Raw genomic sequence first — 14836 nt, 5'->3', positions numbered from 1 at the left:
AGTGGAAAACTGGATATCCACATGCAAAAGAATGAAGTTAGACCCTTACCTTATATCATATACAAAATTAATTCAAAATGGATCAAAGGCCTAAATGTAAGAGCCAAAACAATGAAACTCTTAGAAGAAAACGTAGAGGAAAAGCTTTGTGTTTTTGGATTTGGCAAAAGATTTTTGGATATGACACCCAAACCACAGGCCCAAAGAAAAACATAAATAAATTGGATTTCATCACATTAAAACTTTCTGCACATCAAAAGACACAATCAACAGAGTGAAAAGGAAACCCACGGAGTGGAAAACATATTTGTAAATAACATATCTGATACAGGATTGATAGCTAGGATATATAAAGAACTTCCATAACTCATCAACTATGACAACAATAATAAAGACATTTCAATTAAAAAAGTGGGCAAAGGACTTGAGTAGACATTTCTCCAAAGAAAATCTACAAATAGCCAATAAGCACATGAAATGATGCTCTACATCACTAATTACTAGGGAAACGCAGCTCAGACCAAAGTTTTGAGCCACTTTACATACCTAAGGATGTTTAATATAATAATAAAATAAATGTTGGAGAAGATGTTGAGAAATTGAAACGCCTGTGCAATGCTGGTATGTCAAGATAATCTCTCAGGTTAGAGGAGTGAGTTCAAGATGAGTGATCAACATGATATGACTACCATAAAAGCCTTTGTAAACTTAGGCTGCATTAATACAAAAGTGAGTACTAGGATGGGATGAAATAGGCCTCTTCTACAAGTGGCTGATCAGACTATACTTTAAGTGTCATTTGCTGCTCTGCATCTTTCATAGGACAATATTAAGGCAGAGTACACCCAGAGGGATGTGGCTGGGATGGCAGAGGGCTATGGACTTATGTCACATGAGCTGTTATAGAAGAACTGGGAATATTTGGCTCAGAGAAGATAGTTCTTGGGCTGGACACGGGCTATATTATCACCAGCTCTTTGAAACAGAGTTCATAGTCACTTTTTAAACAACATAATTACAATACATTGTTCATAATGTTTTGTAATATACTTTGTGTAAACTCATTCAATGAATTTATACACTTGGTAAAATGCTATTTTTATCGTATTAATTACTATTTTTTCCTCATTATTTAATAGGGTATATTTGGCCTCTAATTTTTTTATTCACTCCAGTGTCCACCATATTAGCACTGCTATTTTTAATTCTGGTTTAAAGAATGCTTACAATTTTAAGGACTTTGGTATTCTTTGAACTTATTTGTCTAAATTGTGATGTATTAGCAGTTATAATAGTTAATATCACAGGATATACATTTTCCCTTTGGTACACGGGATAGTAAACCATGTTACCATGGTTGTTTGCTTATCATCCACTTAGTGTTTTTCCATATTTCTCAAACAACCATGGTTAAAGCAGCCATAATTATACTAAACTATATTGAAACTAAAGCATCTGGGAAACATCCTAATGAAAGTTCAAGACTTTGTACAAGAAAATTAGCATTCTTGAAGGCCTAAAAAGCATGGTTAAGGATACTTCTGATGCCAAAACTCTGAGAAGTACTCAAAACCCCTGTGCCATCAGCTAATGGAATATTGTAATTCTAAGGGGAAAAAGAGAAGAATATTTGAAAATGATTAAAAGAGAGGTTACTTTCAGTGGTGTAGAGAATAACAGACATAGAAAGCTGGTTTCCTGAAAATGATTTTGCTATAGATGTAATTAGGAAAGATATAAAGCGTGTCATTTGGAAAATTATATTAGAATTATAGTTTAACTCCATAATTATGCATAACCCATATAGAGACAATAAAAACAAAGTGAAATTGCCCCAAATTATCCTGAAGAGGCATTGAATTTATGATTAATGTACAATATTCTATTCAGAGAAATGTTATGGTTTCCATTTTCAATAAAGATTTTCTTTCTATTTCCGTACAGTCCCCTTGTTTAGTTGTGTTTTCATGAAGCTTATTACAGCTTTCTTTTTCAAAAGATGGAACATTTTACATAATTTTTCAATATATAAAACTCTAAAAGCACAGTTCAAACTATAATCGAAGAACACAAAAGCATATTCTTTGGCTTGTTAATAAGCATGTTTACTTTCATTAGAATTACCTAAAAGTTTCATTTCATTTTCTGGAAAAGCTTTTTTTTTTGAAGTCTTGGTCTTTATAAATATTCACACATTTTGGTTTAAAATCATAAAAGTAAATTTTGCAAGTAGTTTTCATGTTCTTTTACAAATAATAAATGAATTATCTGTTATTTAGTATCTTCCTATGTCAATCAAATAATCTCATGCCAGACTAGCCACAGTAAGCCCAGTATTTAAAAACTTAGTTATTTTAACCTATTTCAAACAAGGAACTCTACATAAGTTCTCTAAATTATAAGCGAATATTTATTTTGATTCAGACGTAGATTTCTTAGTACTTACTAAGCTATGGCATCTGAAGGTTGAGTAAGAGTTGACTCCTGAATGTAGGAGAGAGAACTTTCAGGAAGAGGGAGTAACATGTGAAAATATACACCTACAAAAGAATTAGAGTTTTGTTTTGGCTGGAGTACAGAGTTTACTGTAAAATAGAACAGGAGAAAAATGGGCAAGTGGGTGGACAAGCAGGTTGGGACAAATTTTTTAAGTGTTTACTGGTTAGTCCTGAAATTGATTTTGTGTCTCTGGAAAGTTTTTCTTTTTTGTTTTAGAAGAGGAATTACATGCTCAGTTTTTACTCAAAGAAGGTAATTCAAGCAATAATATTAACAATAAGATTAGAACTAAGAGAGACTGAAAAAATGGGTTGATTGTCTTATTCACTAATTCATTCCACATACACCACAGCACCTAAGATGCATGCCAGGCATCTGCCAGCTGGGGGAACTACAAAGGGAATAAAACAGAAACTTATAGGGTCTGGTGAGTGGAAACCACCATGAGAACTTACTGACTGCTTCGCAGCTCACCTCAAAGGTCACTGCTTCTGTAAAACTCTCCTGCCCCCATTTGGAGTTAATTGCATCTTATTTGGTGTTTCCACAGGGCTTGGTTTATGTTTCTATTACAGGATTTTTACGTTGTATTTGAACATATTATATACGTGTTTCTCTTGCCAACTACATTGATCTTCTGGATGAAAACAGTCATGTCATATTTCTTTTTGCAGTTACCTAACCCAGAGAAGGAAGAACATCAAATTTGTTTCTTTGCCATCAGCTCACTGTTTTGGGCTCTAACGCATACACCAGTCCGCTTCTTTCTTAGGTTATGTCACAAAATGAAAACTGATATTCAAAATTTGCTCCCATTGCCAGGCCCTACTTCCATATGTGTATAACATTTTGGAGCATTTTAAATTATTCATACATCAGCTTGAAGGTTTGAGGACTAGCAACATTAATGTTTACAAGTGTTTTGAGGCTGAGAGCAAAAAGTCATATTTACTTTAGCCTAGGTTAAAACCATTTCACAACACCAATAATAGTTTTTTATAATTGTTACTAATTTTATATTTTTTGATGTTTCTGAAGTGAAAAATCACAAAGATGTTATAAAATACTCTTAGCAATAAATACTTTTAAAGTGACTGTAAATTTTCTGAAACCATGATGCATGGTGACAAGTGCTATGACTGACGTTTTATAATGTTCTATCTTCTGTATCTACATTTCTTTGTAATAATCTGAGTTAATTACCCTTGATCTGCAACAGATTGTTATTCTAGTGTTCTTGAGCTGTAGGTGGGATAATGAACAATTAGAAAAGAGAATTGCTGATTTTAAAAAATGGGAAAGATGGGAAAGGATGGTTTGAAAGAACCAGGATGATTATACCAGGCTACGGGATCTGAGGATGTGCACACGTGATTTATTTCTGTCCCTGTATTTGTCATGTAGTTGGAATGAGAGCAATCAAAAGGTTTTCCCTAAATATCAACCTTTCTGTCTGGCTGAATGAGTCTTTTGATAAACCTATCTAAAATCACATAACCTTGATGCAGTTGAAAAAATTTTAACAAAAAAATTGTTAAATTCACAATCAAGATGTATTTAATAAATTTACTGTATGTAGCAACACGGTAGCTCCTAAGAACACTAATATCAAAAAAGATTAATACAAAATAGTAATTGATTTGTTATACTTGAAGGCTAATAGTGTACTTTTATCATTGTACTAAATACATGGAATAAAGTTTGTGCCTTTTGGCTTGCTTTTTAAACTTAAAGCAAATAAATAATATCAAAATTACACTAAATGGGGCAGTGATTAGATTTCAAAGGTGCTAAGTTTCTTCTTCTTTTTTTTTTCTTTCTTTTTTTCTGTTGCTGCTGCTGCTGGAAGTAGAATTGATCTGCAACGACGAACAGGAGGAGAGTAATAGTCATCTCTTAAAAATAAGATGACTTAGTTTGGGATTCCCAGAAGCAGATTCTGAGATAGTGATGTATTAGTGAAGTCCTCCCAGGAGAAATGAGTAAGGAAACAAGATTGGTAAGAAGAAAGGAGCCAAGTAAGGCTGCAATATCAGGCAAAGTCCTTCTGAGGGTAGCAAATTTCCCACTAAAATCTTAGGTGAGAGCGAGTGAAAGTAAAAGCACACTTCACTTGGGAGAGGGGTGCTCAAAAAGGATAAAAAAAGATCTGAGAGGATCTGGGCAAGTACTGACCTTGTCTACTACACAGTGTTTCTGAGAAAGTTTATCTCTGTGATGCATTTCAAAGTAAAGATGGAGCCTCTTGCATAAGACAGTTATAAATGAAGAGATTGTTTTCAATGTTCAGGATCTAAATTTAGGCCAGTGAATTAAACTTTGGAGTCACAACAAAAATGAGAATCGGAGCCTGAAAATGACACAACTGTGGCTACGCAGGGACCGAGAAAAGAAAAGCTCTGAATGATGAAGTGGTATTTCTGATGGAAAGAAATGAAAGAAAAATGAGAAAATTACACTAATTACTAGGAAATGGTGCCTGTGTAAATTACGCTGACAGACTAATCGAGATTGAAAGGCTTAGAAGATGAATAATCTAAATTAGTCAAATATTAGAAGAACAATGGGCTTTTCTGAAAATGGAGTGCCTTATGCAAATTTGTGCATGAATCACAAATTAAAATAATATCAACATTATCTAACTTCCCAGCAAAATCAGTATTATATCCAAGGGATGGAGGTGTCCTCAAAGCAGTCTCACTCTAAGGAATGACATGGTCTCTGTGGAAATGGTGGATTAAGAGAAAACTGCATGGTATTTTCAGCCAGTAGATGTGCTGACATCCAGCTGGATAACTGGACATGAATTAGTTAACACTAGGCATCGAAGACAAACAACTCACGCAAATCACAGGATTGCTATTTTTCTCCCCACATCACACACACAAAGAAGCACTGTGGAATCAAAGAGAAACCATCTTAAAAGCACCTTGAAGAAGCTTCTCCAGTACAAGCTTGGGGATTACAAATTTCTATTCTATGTTCAGTATGTTATGGGGAGTAATAAGTGATAGATGAAGTGGATGATACGTCTTGACTTAAACATTCTGGACAAAAAAATGTCTGAAAATGTCTCTTAGGCTGGCATTGTATTACCACTGCCTCTAAATTACCTTGTGACCGAGCAAGACTGGCAAATATCTGTAATTTGTTTTATTCCAATTCTGTCATGATTGTTATGTCAGAGAACTTTTTGGTAAGAAGCCTTCTAAAACTACTTGTCACATGAGCTCTGGTTGGGGTACATCATCCCATTAATTACGAGATTGAAGTTTTTCATTCTTTCACGTCCATGTTTACTGGGTTATATAAACAGCAGCTCTGTCATTACTAAATCATATACTATTTTTATTTTTCTAAAGATCTAGATCTCACAGCCATCATTTAAATACAACATTACGGAAGAGAAAAAGCAGTTTGGAGCATCCCATTCCTAGCTATGTATTGAATAAATCTATTTTGCTATTAGTATCCGTTTCAATTTATTTTCCCTGGTTTTGGTCATAGTTCAGTAACATCCAGGAGAAAGTGCTATGTGATAGCTAACTGTTAGCTGATAGCTATGATGGAAGAGCCATTACTTACACTGCAAATTTATCAGAAAAGTAAAACAAAAACAAAATGCTTCCCTTAGAAATACATTATAAATTCATGTAAACAAATATAGCATAGGTTATTTAAAAAAACTTTTAGCGTCGGTTAATTTCGACAGGCACATAACTTTTAGCTTCTGAGCATTAACTTTACTACTTATTAGCTTAACTAATGGAAAATAAAATATTTATAATATTGAAAATATGAACAATTGATAAATCAAGTAGGTTTTAGTTGAAAAACCACAAGTTCTTTTGAATCTTCTGCCTCCTCTCACCAAAAAATAGGCCTAAATCTTCACAGTATTGATGTAGGTCTCAGTGATTTTTATGGATGAACAATGGATTCCATGTTCAATGTACAGTGATATGGGAACTTGGAGTATTAACTGCAATCACTCATGTGAACTTTATAAGGTCCCAAAGCAACTTTTATAAGCAGAATTTCACTTTCCTTAGCCAAAATGTTTTACTAACACTGACCTTTGTGTACTGTTATCTATGCATCTGAGTGGTTTTTTTTAAGACTGAATTTTTTAAAGCAGTTATAGGTTTTACAACAAAACTGAGAGAAAGTTACAGAATTTTCCCATACACCTCCTGTCCTCACACATGCATAGTGAGGTATAGTATCACTCACCAGATTCACATCACTCACCAGAATGCCATATCTTTTTTAAACCAAGTGTGAACCTATATTGACACATCACAATCACCCAAAGTGCATAGTTTACCTTTGGATTCACCCTTGGTGTTGTACATTTTATGCATTTGGACAAATGCATAATGACATACACCCATCATTATGGTTTCATACAAAATATTTTCACTGCCCTAAAAATCTCCTCTGTGCTCTGCCTATTCATCTCTCCTCCAACACCCCACCCTCCGCAGCAGCCCTGGCAACCACTGATCTTTTTAGTGTCTTCATAGTTTTTCCTCTTTCAGAATGTCAGACAGTTGGAATTATACAACATGTAGCCTTTTCAGATTGGCTTATTTCATTTAGTAATATACATTGAAGTTTCCCCGTATCTTTTCATGGCCTGATAACTCATCTCATTTTTAGGACTAAATAATATGTACCACATGGATGTACCACAGTTTATTTATCCATTCACCTACTGAAGGACATCTTGGTTGCTTCCACGTTTTGGCATTTATGAATAAAGCTGCTGTAAACAACTGCATTTTTGTGTGGACATCAGTTTTCAATTCATTTGGGTAAGTACCAAGGAGCGAGACTGCAGACTGTACATTAAGAGTACATTTAGTTTTGTAAGAAACTACCAAACTGGCTTCTAAAATGGCTGTACCATTTTGCATTCCCACCAGCAGTGAATGAGAGGGTTTCTGTGGCTCCACATCCTCACCAGCATTTGGTGTTGTCATTGGTCCAGATTGTGGCCATTCTAATAGGTGTGGAGTGGTATCTCACTGTTTTAATTCTCATTTCCCTGATGACATATTATGTGAAACATCTTTTCAAATGTTTATTTGCCATCTGTATATCTTCTTTGGCAAAGTGTCCATTAAGATCTTTGGCCCATTTTTTAACCCAGTTATTTGTTTTCTTATTGTTGAGTTTTAAGTGTTTATTGTATATTTTGAATAACAGTTCTTCATCAGATGTGTCTTTTGCCAACATTATCTCCCAGTTTATGATTTATATTATCATTCTCATGACAGTGTCTTTTGCAGAACAGAAGTTTTTAATTTTAATGAGGTCCAGCTTATCAATTATTTCTTCTATGGATTGTGCCTTTGATGTTACATCTAAAAAGGTATCACCATATTCGTGGTCATCTAGTCATTCTCCTATGTTATCTTCTAAAAGTTTTATAGTTTTTCATTTTGTATTTAGGTCTATGATCCACTAACTCCAACTCTAACTCTAACCCTTAAAAAAGCCACTAGTTATGTACAAGGGTACCCCTATAAGACTATCGGCTGATTTTTCAGCAGAAATGTTGCAGGCTAGAAGGGACTGGCATGATATATTCAAAGTGCTAAAAGGAAAAAACTTACAACCAAAAATACTCAATATTATTATTCATAATTGAAGGAGAGAGAAAGAATTTCTCAGACAAGCAAAAGCTAAAGGAGTTTACTCCTACTAAACTGGCCTTACAAGAAATGTTAAAGGGACTTCTTAAAATGCAAAAGAAAAGCCACAACTAGAAAGAAGAAAATTATGAAAGAAAAATCTCACTGGTAAAAGCAAACATAGAGTAAATGTAGTGAATCAACCATTAAGAAAACTAGTACAAAGAATAAAAGACAAAAGTAGTAATCATCTATATGAGTTAAGCAATACACAAAATAAAAATATGTAAAATATAATGTCAAAAAATAAAATTTGTATATGTATGCCTTTAGAATGCTCTGGAACTTAGGCAACCATCAACATAAAATACACTGCTATATATATAGGTTTTATATGAACTATATGAATCTACAAAACAGATGAACAAACCAAACAAAACAGAAACAGACTCATAGACACACAGAACATCCTTGATCACCAGAAAAGGGAGCAGTGAAGGAGATGGTGAGGTACAAACTTCCAGTTATAAATAAGTCACAAAAATGTAATGTACAAGGAGTGCAGTAATAATATGGTAAATAACTTTGTATGGTGACAGATGATTACTGGACTTACAATGGTGTTCAGTTCATAATGTATATAAATGTTGACTCACTGTGTAGTATCCCTGAAACTAATATAATATTGTCTGTCCAATAAAAAAAGAGAACTGTTATGCTTTCTTGGGGAAATGATCCCTTTATTACTACATAATGTCTGCTTACCTCTGCTAACTTTCCTAAATTTGAATTCTACTCTACAAATTAATAAAGCAATTCTGCTTTCTTTTGATTAGTGTTAGCACGGTATTATTTTTCTGTTTACTTTTAATCTATATGTGTCTTTATATTTAATGTGATTTTCTTAGAGACAACATACAGTTGAGTCCTGTTTTTTATCCACTCTGATAATCTCTATCTTGTGATAAGTGTTTTCAGATTACTGACATTCAAAGTAATTATTGATTTAATTGGATTAATATCTACCATATTTGTCACTATTTTCAATTTGTTGCCACTATTCTTTGTTCCTATTTTTGTCTTCCACTCTTTTTTTGCCTTTTGTAGTTTTAATCAAGCATTTTATTTAATTCCATTTTCTTTCCTCAGAAATATCAGTTATACTTCTTTTTAAATTTTTAAGTGGTTGCCATAGAGTTTGTAATATACATTTACAACAAATCCAAGTCCACTTTCAAAGAACACTATATCACTTTATAAACAGTGTTGAGTACCTTATAATAATAAAGCAGTCCTAATTTCTTTCTTCCCATATATCATTGCTGTTATTTACTTTACTTATATGTAAGCACCCATAAACATACACGTATATACACAAGATATATACATAAGGATAAATAATTGAATATATTCAATTGCTATTATTATTGTTTTGAACATACTGTTATCTGTTAGATCAGTTAAGAATAAAACAAATAAAAGTTTTTATTTTACATTCACTTATTCCTTCTTCTATTCTCTTTCTTATTTTATATACACCCAAGTTTCTGACCTATATTATGTTCTTTCTCTCAAAAGAACTTCTTTTAATATTTCTTGCAGAGCAGCAAGAAATACTGGTAACAAATTTGTCTGAGATAGTATTTCTTCTTCACTTTTGAAGGATAATTCCATAGGGTATGGAATTCTAGGTTGATGGGTTTTTTTTCTCTCGATACTTTAAAGTTTTTCATGCCACTCTTTTCTTGCTTGCATAGTTTCTGAGGAAAGGTCAGATGTAATGCTTAGTTGAAGATAAATCTCACAATATCTGGGTTCCCCTGGAGTTTTTAACTCTCAGAGTTGTCCACAATGAGCCTCCAGAAATTCAGTTACACTCCAGGTTTTCCAATCCTGGCACTGGTTCCCAAGGGGGTTTCTACTTGTGGGCCTGTTCTGGCCAGTGGTGAATTCCTGTATTCACCTGTCTGTCTCTCCAATCTTGGGGCCACAATTTGCCCTTTGCCTCCACCTCTCTTAGGGACCCAAGAAGAGTTGTTGATTTTTCAGCCTATTCAGTGTTGTTAGGACTTTCAAGCTCTTTACATGTGAAACCCCAGTTTTGTTTAAGCCATAAAATTTATCTTTTTGGTTAAGTTCATTTTATGCCTTGAAATCTATTAAAATAATGGATTAAATATAGACATAAAAGATTACTTATTGATGGTAAAATTGAGGCTTTCTGCTGGAATCATTTCTTGCAGTGCCACAAAGTTAAAAAAACAGGGCTTTGAATTTCAGTTCTGCCCCTGACAAACTGTGTGATGAGATTCCAGGAAAGGTATGTAAACTGTCTAATCCTCAGTTTCTCCATCTGTAAATTAGGGATAATAATATATACCTTAAACCGTTATTCTGAGAATTAAATAAAAGAATATATACAAATTGCCAAATAGGACACAGCATAGTTTCTCAGTGTATTACTGTCATTAGTGTTGTTAGTTCCTAGCTGTAGTGTTCTAGAAAACAGCATGATTAGTCAACTGACTGAAAAAACATGGACTAATAGATAACAGATAGATGGCTTATGTTGGCCATGACTGTCCAAGGTGGCTGACTTAATTGGCTTTAATGCATACTATCTGGTGTTTTTCATGGTTAATATATGCTTAAAAGTAGATATAAATTTCTTTACATTAGTCAACTATAATTTGCCCATAGATTGCACATGTAGTAATATTTTGATATATTAACCGTGGGTTTTTTCCTCCCTCTGCTTCCGTGCACTAGTTACTTTCTTACGGTCATTTAAGTAATAGAACCTAGCAAACTACAGTCAGACAGATACTGCTGAGATGTAAGAAGTCATTCTCATCAGCTTTGAGCTTCATATTAGGCTTTTAAAACCCCCCACAGTAGAACAATATTCATGAAATCATAGCTTTCCTTTACAGAAGACTGGGCATTTGGAGAGAGAAAACATTTGCTGAACCTCAAAGCACTGGGAGCCTTGAAAGACTCATTTTATATTGGAAATCAAAGAGTGAGGAAGAATGCATGGATCCGATAACGGGCCACAAAGAGGTAAAATTTGACCCACAAACAGAAAGAGAGAATTACACAGAAACAGAAGAGGCCTTGTAGTTGGACAGGGAAGCTGACCGCATTGACTGGAGATACAGCATAGACAAAAGACAATGATCAAGACAAAGAAGAATGAATTACACCTCTGCAGAGGCCAGTAAGGTCAGAGAATGGCACTTGGACCAGGACCTTCCCCTGATGACAAAACAATATAAGTTCCCCAGGAACTTAGACCACTTTGAAGCAGAAAATGAGGAGAAGGAGGAGAATTCTGCACTGAGTAGTTACCCAAAAGAGACTGAGTTTAAGGCAAAAGTGTTATGTGACAAAAGCCATTAAGTAAAAGGGCTCATGTTCTAAGCTAGGTTCAGTTACAGACAAATTTTTAAAGTTAATTTTCTTTTTTCTTTTCCAGGGTGGGGGGAAGTAATTAGATTTTTTTTAATGGCGGTACAGGGGATTGAACCCAGGATCTCATGCATGCTAAGCAAGCACTCTACCACTGAGCTATACCCTCCCCCACCTAAAGTTAACTTTCTAACCTTAGAGTTTGTGACCATATTAAAACATCATATCCACTAACTACACCATCAGGCTTGAGGATACCTCACTTTAATTCTCTTAGTTAATCTAAAAGCTTCCATCATCTGAAATGATTCTTAAGATTACAGCAAAGAAGAGAAAAAAATTTCTCTTTCAAATAATTCTTTCAACTCTCACAACATTTCATATGGGTACATGTATTATTATCATGGGTATTTTAGAAAAGTATATTGAGAATTACTTTCTCAAATAGGGCATATTATCATAAGCAGATTAAACCTATTTTCTTTATCTTAATTTAAAAACAAACTTTGAAAAATATAACTCTGGGTTTTAGTTATTGTGTACAAATAGTTTGAAACCTATTATAAACTTAAAAAGAGTTTAGAAAACTAGAATTTTTCTTTTATAAGTTGTAAATGAAAGTATGAGGTATAACTATTAGAAGGGCCTTTTAAATATGCAAAATACATTTAAATATTTTTATATAATCCCCATTTGGCTCAGCCTTGTCTTCAGCTGAGCATAGTGAGTGTTCGCTACAATCTTCAGGTTTAACTGTTTTTATTCGTAACTACATTTCTGAATCAGGGACCAAAGCTGATGTGTTACAGTATAAACCATTTGAAGTGTTAGCCATCATAAACTATGCAAATTCACAACAGGACTGATAGTGTGGGGCATAACAAGATTATTAATATCAAGTTTTAATATCGGCTATGCTCTACTGAATCTTGTGCACATAGAAAAGTGAGGAGAAAATGGACTTGAGATACCTTTTTGACGTTGTTGCTTTGAACTCATTAAGTCCTAAAAATAAATATTTAAAAACCATTATCTTCAACAATTAATATTTTGTTTCTGCTTCTTAAAATCTGACTCAATGGAGCCACAAGAAGGACCACTTTTATTCTATAAGAGACAAGTTAAGTTTTGATTTGCTGCTGTGGACACAGTATACGACTTCCAATGAGAAAAAAATACATGGTAGTCTATACTGGTTAACATTCTTCTTTTAAGAGCTGATAAGTTTGCCTTATATGATGCTATAACTTCAATTTACTTATAGAATAGTAACAAAGAACTTATAGACAGAAAAGTGAACAAAAATTGTATACACTGCAACACTCTAAAATATGCTGTCTAACAAGAAAGTAGGAATGATGGCTACTTTCTGGATAAAGAGAAAACTGAGTAAAATATGTGCAGCCTTGAACATCTAACATTATTATAAATGTCAATATTCATGGCCTGTTTTGAAGCCAGTGGTTTCAAAAAGTCGGTTCTCACAAAAAGTTTGAAACAGACAACCATTTAAAATATCTTAAGAATGTAAATCATTGTAAATTTCAGTGTTTCTTTCCTTCTAAATTGTTGCTTCATATGATAGTGAAGGCAACAGGTTTATCAACAGGCATTCATGAGTACAGTATATCTTATCCATTCAAAGTATTCATACAGTCTTCCACTATCCTTTTATGGGCATTCCTACCGTCTACCCACAGCTATCAATTATAGGGTTGGAAGGCACTTTAACAAACAGATAACTGATTCAAAAAAAAAAGAGAGAGAGAAAATGTATCTGTCAGTAAGACAGATTTCTGATAGTGGATGCTGGTTGTTAAGAATTATAGGATTTTCTCACCTTTCTGTCCCACAATTTTTGTAACACAGTCCGTGCTTTTCATCACCCTATGGACATATTAATCTTTCATTTCAATGCATTTTCTCAGTTCAGCTGCAGTTTTTTCCAGTTGTTGAATGTTCCATTGCCATTGTCTTCTATTTGACTGAAGCTTGTTTACTTGACAGTGCAAACGCTTAAGAATTGCACCGTATCTCTTATGTTGTACCTATTAAAAGAAGAGTACAGGTCAACAGGGCTTGAGAAGGAAAAACAGTAAACAGCCATAAAGGATATTTTGACTACTCTAAAGAGGAAAACACTTGATTAAAAATTACTACTGTAAATAATAATGATAATAAAAATAAACAATAATTATAACTATTTACTCATCACTTATTACATGTTAGATACTGTGATGAGAGATGTGAGAGCTTTTTACATATAATTAAATTCTGATAACACCTTATGATGTAAATATCATTATCCCCATTATTGTGTAAACTGAAGATCAAAGAGTTTAAGTAATGCGATCAAGGTTTCACAGCTAGCACGTGATGGTGTTTGGGATTTGAACCCAAGGGAAGCGTATGTGATGAAGGGCCTTCTAGTCATCAAAACAGTTTCCAGTTAAGAGAAAAGGTTTCACTTCCTGTATCCAGTGGTTCACTGAAACATAGACCCATTGTTATAAAAGATTTAGGGATCACGTAGGCTATTTCCCTGCCATTAAGTAGATCAGTGTTTATGCTTAGCTAGAGCGGAAGGCAATGAAACACACTGGAAAGTGCAAGGATTTGGTGTCAGGCCACAAGGAAAGTAAAAAGGTCAAAATTCTTGATGTTAGTGTTGGCTACACAAGGAACACCCAATTTTGTTTTTAAAACAACTTTAATGAGATATAGTTCACATAGCATACAATCCATTCTTTAAAGTGTGTAATTCAATGGTTTTAGTATATTAAGAGTTGTGCAACCATCACCACAATCAACTTTAGAAAATTTTCATTACCCCTGAAGGGAATCTAGTGCCTGTAAGCTGTGATTCCCTATTCCCCCATGCGCACCCTTAGCACTAGGCAATCACTAATCTACCTTCTCTTTATATATATTTGCCTATTCTGGACATTCCATGTAAATTACATTATACAAGGTGTGTGTTTGGGGGACTGGCTTTGTTCACTTAGCCTAGTGTTTTTATGGGTTGACAATGATTTAGCACGCATCAGCACTTCATTTCTTTTTATTGCTAAATAATATTTCATAGTATGAAACAGTACATTTTATTTATCCAATTCATCAGTTGATGGACATTTGGGTTGTTCTCACTTTTTAGGTGGATGTATGTTTTCACATCTGTGGGGTAAATACCTGGGTCACATGATAACTCTGTGTTTAAACATTTGAGGAACTGCCAGATTTTTTCCAAAGTGACTGCAACATTTTTACATTTCCATGAACAATGTGTG

General features: G+C 33.9%; 1 protein-coding gene across 8 annotated transcripts in view; it reads right to left on the bottom strand.

Annotated features, from left to right (window-relative positions):
• CCDC122 (coiled-coil domain containing 122) overlaps positions 1–14836 on the bottom strand; it is a 46028-nt gene that overhangs the window by 1747 nt on the left and 29445 nt on the right. For 3 of the 8 annotated variants that reach the window (XM_072976292.1, XM_072976290.1, XM_072976291.1), the window contains exon 6: positions 9246–13597. In XM_072976292.1, the coding sequence (XP_072832393.1) occupies positions 13448–13597 (150 nt within the window). In that variant the 3' untranslated portion in view covers positions 9246–13447. Of the gene's footprint in view, positions 1–2446; positions 2541–9245; positions 13598–14836 lie in introns of those variants that run through there. The other 5 variants (XR_012080019.1, XR_012080017.1, XR_012080018.1 and 2 more) reach the window with 5 other exon arrangements.

The sequence above is a fragment of the Vicugna pacos genome, chromosome 14 (assembly GCF_048564905.1).
Source record: "Vicugna pacos chromosome 14, VicPac4, whole genome shotgun sequence".
Lineage (NCBI taxonomy): Eukaryota > Metazoa > Chordata > Mammalia > Artiodactyla > Camelidae > Vicugna > Vicugna pacos.
Note: the sequence above shows the minus strand (reverse complement) of the source record. Positions and strands in the feature narration are given on the sequence as shown.